Genomic DNA, 6,000 nt, shown 5'->3' with positions numbered 1-6,000 from the left:
GAGAGAGAGAGGTGTGTAGAGAGGATGAGGGAAGGAATGTTCCTGCACATGAAACTGTTGCTGTGGAGAAATGCTGTGGCTGGACTGCCAGTGTGTTTTCATCCACCTTCCTGATGGCCTGCTGTGCCTGCGACCGCGTCCCGTAGACAGACAGAGACTCGTCCCGTAGACACACAGAGACGTCCCGTAGACAGACAGAGACAGCGAGAGCAGTGTGTGTTGTGACATGTTGGGCATGATGCAGTGGTGGGCTTTCCTCTACCTGTCTGTCTACCTGGCAGCCGCTCAGCACTACAGCAGAGGTAGGTGGACTTATCATTTGGGAGTGTATGGGGTGTATGGGCTGACAAGCTCCAACTCTATCATCTTTACTAAGGCCTGCACAGCAATTTATATTGACAGCAAGTTATGAGAAAACGTTTATATTCAATGTACATAGTGATGTGTGTGCTTGTACAACACAGAATCAAATCGTATATGTATTCTAAAAGCTGCCAGCCTATTACAAAATGTAAATAAACAATCAAATTAAGAAATGAATCTTTGTCTGTGTGTGTGTGTGTGTGTGTGTGTGTGTGTGTGTGTGTGTGTGTGTGCACGATAGAGAGGGAGAGTGCATGCATGCATGCATCCCAGTATATGTATGGATATGAGCATGTGTGTGGGTGAATGCGTGTGGTAATGTGCTATTATGGGAGAATTACAATGTGCATCACATCCACAAGTAATTTTCCAGCTGAAAACAGATGGCTTGTTGTTACTGGATCCACTTACTTCGGTAATTCCTTCACAAACATGTTTCCTTTTCTTGGAAATCTGCGTTTTATTCAACCAGAGATCTGAGATCAGTTCAATAAGGATGATTAAATCCAGATTGGTCATGTGATATTCAAAACCTGTGACAGGAGGGATGGAAAAGGACGTGGTTTCAGTGGTGGACAGCTTGCTGGCCTTTGCACCTGGGCATACTGTAAATACAGTAGATGAAGCAAGCCGGGTCATGTAGGTTTATCACCCTGCTATCTCCCTTGGATCACACCTCTTGATGGGTGACAGTGGCCAAGATATGGAGATGGAGACATATCTTTCCCCAGTGATTGCCCAATCCCGTTTTGAGTGATACTGAGTGACTTTATTGCAGCTGATAGCCAAGAACGTCCACACATGTTGACATGTTGTTATTGGAGTATTATTCAGATTTACAGCATCTCATAGATTTGTCTCACAGTGGGAGTATTGAATGTAAAGTGTGTGTTTATATTGAGGATTGGATTTTGGATTTTAGAGCTGCTGGACTATTATTTTCAAGACATTGTTAGGAAAACTACCCACTATATAATATCTCCAACCTTTTATCCTAATTTGCAGCAACTATAGCACTAGATCTTCCAACCGGCTTCTTCTAAACGTCCCCAGGGTGCAATCAGCTTGGTAAAAATGGCTTGCTCCTTTTCTGCACCTTGGGCATGGAATGAGCTGCAAAATACATTTACCTTCGAATCACTCCCTTCTCTGAATACCTTGAAAGGTCTTTTATGAACTGCTGTGAAGGGAAATGTTGCTGTTTTATATAGCCTTGATTTGAGATGCTGTGTTACAGATACCGACACACTGAGCAATTCTACCATCGATGGTATGGCCTGTATAGGTTATTTTCCTTTACCTTTTCCCTTCTGTAGCCTTTATGTATTGTATGTGTTCTACCATGTGTTTTTGTGTGTGAAAGAGTTTTATATATTTATTTTTACGTGAAACTTAGGCTGCCGTCTTGACCAGGAGTACTCAGTCTCTGGAAGGAGAGATCTTTTATTTCAATGGGATCTTCCTGGCCAAATAAAGGATGAATCTATAAAAAAAATACTTTGTATTTGTAGAGGATGTGATTGGAGTAGGTTTTCTTCTCTACTGTCCTTCCTATCCCCTTCATCCTAAGAGATCCAAACATCAATTTTGTTTTTATGGTTGTTTTTTTCTCTCTCTAATCAAGACATCCCTCCAGCCAGGAGTAGAGTACCATTTAGCTCCTGCTAATTCCTGGATCCTTGTTGTTCCCTCAGCTCCTTGCAAGCATTTAGAGGGAGATTGCAAGTTCCCTGCCAGTGCGTAATGACATTGGGGAAGCCTGCCCATCCAAACACTTAGCAGCACTGGAAAGGGAGGGGAAGCATATGAGATCAGAACAGGGAGAGCTAAGCTATCATCCAGAATGACATCTAATAATATTACTCTTTATATTTTTCTAAACGCGTGGGAGTTAGACCCCCCTGGTCTGGAAGACAGTGTTCGCCAAAGCCTCCGGGACACACTCATATCCATCAGAAATCACTGATCACTTCCCTCCTACTTAGGAGACACGACTGACGTTTTGAAGCTATTAGATTCGTTCAACAGTGACAACGATTTTTTGCTGGTAACATGTGATGTTCAGAGGCTATACACCTGCATCCCCCATGATGTAGGCGTTCAGGCAGTGTTACATTATCTGGAAACTCGTCCCACCGATATATTACCACCTAATGACTTTTTTGTTGACCCTCACAGAAATAGTCCTGTCTAAAAATTATTTTCAGTATGCAGGTTCCTATTTTCTGCAAAAAAGAGGGATGAGCATGGGAAGCGCCTTTGCACCGTTCTGGGAAGAGAAATGTATTCATAATGCAGCCAAAAATCAATTCCTCTCTAATAGCACACTCTGGAAAATATACATTGATGACATTCTGTTTGTCTGGACTGGTGCACTCAATTATTTTGTGGATTATATTCATTCAACCACACAACATCTACGGTTCACAACGGAACACTCCAGTGAGAAAATACATTTTCTAGATCTGACCATCTACAAAAACGGACACAGGGGTTTGTATACCACAATCTGCAAACCACTCAGTAGAAACACTCTACTGTAGTACTGAGAGCCGACAGCCATCACCCAAAACAAGTCATCAGAAACATTCCCATTGGACAATTTCTAAGACTCAAAAGAAACTGCAGTACAGAGGAAGAATTTACACACAAGGCGGTAGAAATGTCACAGCGCTTCCTGGACAGGGGCAGAGCCGTGTGGGCTATGCCGAGGCGGACATCGGGGCAGCCTACCAGATGGCTGTGTGCACTCCTAGAGCCCGCCTCCTCGACAAATTAAGACACTAGTCTCTACCCCTACCCCGTCGCAATATTTTTTTTCGGATGATGGCAAAGGCTGGAGGCACCCTGTCTGCCTGTGATTGGCCTAGCGCATACATGGGCAAACTACGGCCCGCGGGCCGCATCGCCACCTGTGTGGCCCGTGATGGAATTAAAAAAATTATAATAATAATAAATTTACACAGTGCACCTGAACGCAACATGCAAGATACCCGCTGAATAAGTGTCCAAATGTTCATGTCATTCTGGCCAATACTCAACTTCTGTTATAGCATTTCAGTCTGGAATATGGAATATCTTTCAATAATCTTTATGACTAAAAGGCTACATTGAATTAGAAATTTAAATAATTATTGTATTGGGTTTTGGATTTATTTAGCTTCAAGACTGCATTTTTGTTCATGTGACCCTCAACACAGGCTTTGATCATCCCGGGCCACTTAGTGTAGTCGTAGACTGAATTTCAATCATGGAAGACCAAATAAGGCATTAATAGAGCACCCCATGCTGTCATACCCCTCAGCCCAAATGACGTCACTAAATGACGTCACCATCTCCGACGTCACCTTCTCCATGACGTCACCTTTGCAGTGTGACGTCAGTTGCCCAAATGACGTCAGTTATGACATCATAAGTGCCCTTCTCCTGGTACTATATAAGGCCCCCATCACCACAGCTTAAATCACACTTGTGCAGTCATCACTCACCTTGTGTCAGCATCACGCATTCATCCAGCATCTCCAGAGCAAGAAGCTTCATTCAGTCCAGCACCATGTCCGAGTCCGAAAACGAGCAGCAAAGGTTCAGCTCCACCGTGGACGCCTTCCTCCAGAGCACATTCAACGCCCCGGCCAGCCCCGGGCAAATCCCCAATCCCCAGGCTTCATCTCTGGGCGTCTCAGGCGTCTCACGGGACGCTCCCCTCACCAGGGGCCGCGGCCGCAAAAGAAGATCCAACGTCACGGAGGTCCTCGTCTCGCCCGGATCTCAGTCCGCACAGCACTCCAGAGGCCGTGGCCGCGGCAAAAGAGCCCAGAAGTCCACCTCCAAGAAAGGCCCAGCGAAGCGCACCAAGACCGCCGGCTCCTCGGCAGACGCGCCAAGGCTTCCAGCCCCTCCAGGCCTCCATGATCCCCTGATCGCAACGATGTCTTCACTGGTCGGGTCCCTCATCGACATCGATGCCCGGCTGAGGACGCTCGCGAGCCCCACGCTCCCCACGGCAGCAGCCCAAACAGCGCCGCCCCAGGTTTCAGGCTTGTATCCCCCTTTTCAGCCGGCATCTCTTCCGGTGATATCAGCCCAGCCAGCCCCGCTTCAAAATCCAGGTGTGTGTGCCGAGTTCCCTCCCCTCCCCGCACTCATCCCCCCTATGAATACCCTCGCCTCGGCCATCCCCTCCCCCGCATACGGGAGGCCGTATATCCCACTCTCAGCAAACGTATCGCCCAGGCTTCGATCCATGATCCTTCAAGGCAGAGATATCAATCTAGTCAGCATTATCCTGCCGTCTGCTGAGTGCAGCAAAAAGATAACGGGCGGCCAAGATATATCGGCCGTCCTGAAATCTTCCGACCCCCGTCTCGCCAAAGATCTATCACCAACCAAATTCCTCGTTGCGTTCGGGGTTTTCCGCGCCATTATATGCTCAGTGTATCCCAGCCGTCGCGCCGAGTTAGACGAGTACTTGGCTCTGATGGGAGACCTCCACCTTAGGTACGGGAAAAACATATTTGGGGGGGTCTACCAAGGCCACTGGTTCGCTGGCACTTGGCCGCAGCAGTTTGCTGGCTTGGATCAGTCCTCCGCTTTATACGAAATATACCCGATAGTGGCTGCCTGTCACATATGGAGGCGCTTCTGGGCACGTAAAAGGATAGCAGTCAAATGCGATAATGCTGCAGTAGTCGCCATCATCAATAAAGGACGATCATCTTCCCTGGCCATTATGCCTTTCGTCAGGCGCCTAAGGCCACTGGTTCGCTGGCACTTGGCCGCAGCAGTTTGCCGGCTTGGATCAGTCCTCCGCTTTATACGAAATATACCCAATAGTGGCTGCCTGTCACATATGGGGGCGCTTCTGGGCACGTAAAAGGATAGCAGTCAAATGCGATAATGCTGCAGTAGTCGCCATCATCAATAAAGGACGATCATCTTCCCCGGCCATTATGCCTTTCGCCAGGCGCCTAACCTGGCTTTCCGTCACCCATAATTTTATCATGGTCGCCAGGCACATCCCCGGGCATATTAACATAATCGCTGATCACCTCTCCCGTTTCAATTTCCAGGCGTTCCGCAGACTCTACCCCGAAGCGGACTCGACTCCGACACCTCACCCCTCCTTTTCTGCCCTCACGCTCTCATAGAGCGCAATCCCCATCTCACCCATTTTCTCCACTCGGCCCAGTCCTATATTAGGCAAGGACTGGCCAGTTCCACTATCAAAGCTTACGACGCGGCTTGGCGAATGTTTGCCATGTTCTGCCTCTCCGTCAACCAGCCCGTTCACCCCGTTCTAATTCCCACAGTATGTGCCTTCATTACTTTCTGCGTAGATGTCCGCCACCTCCGCCCTCCTTACATTCGCAGCCTAGTGGCAGGCATCCAATTTTACGCCAGGTGCCTCGACCCAGCTTTTCCCAGTCTATTTACAAATCCAGTTGTTAACTCATTCACCGCCAAAGACGTCTTTGACGTGTTATCAGGAATAGCCCTCCCCGCCAATGACGTGTTTGACGTGTTTTTGTTTTTATTAGTGCAGCACGTAGTTCAAAGACTTCCCCAGCCTGTGACATGGTATCAGGTCCCTGCCCTCATAGACAAGCCGACAACACGTGAACAAACGGTAACCCTTTA

The 6,000-nt window shown here is 47.7% G+C and overlaps 1 protein-coding gene across 1 annotated transcript in view; it reads left to right on the top strand.

Annotated features, from left to right (window-relative positions):
* Positions 1–226: 226 nt before the first annotated feature.
* Positions 227–6,000, top strand: part of fam180a (family with sequence similarity 180 member A) — a gene marked incomplete at both ends in the record, with an annotated part of 60,923 nt that continues 55,149 nt past the window's right edge. The window contains one exon of the mRNA XM_083662561.1: positions 227–302. Within this exon, the coding sequence (XP_083518687.1) occupies positions 227–302 (76 nt within the window). The remainder of the gene's footprint in view (positions 303–6,000) is intronic.

The sequence above is a fragment of the Poromitra crassiceps genome (genome assembly GCF_964638095.1).
Source record: "Poromitra crassiceps genome assembly, chromosome: 2".
NCBI classification, from domain to species: Eukaryota; Metazoa; Chordata; class Actinopteri; order Beryciformes; family Melamphaidae; genus Poromitra; species Poromitra crassiceps.
This window is presented reverse-complemented; position numbering and strand designations above follow the sequence as displayed.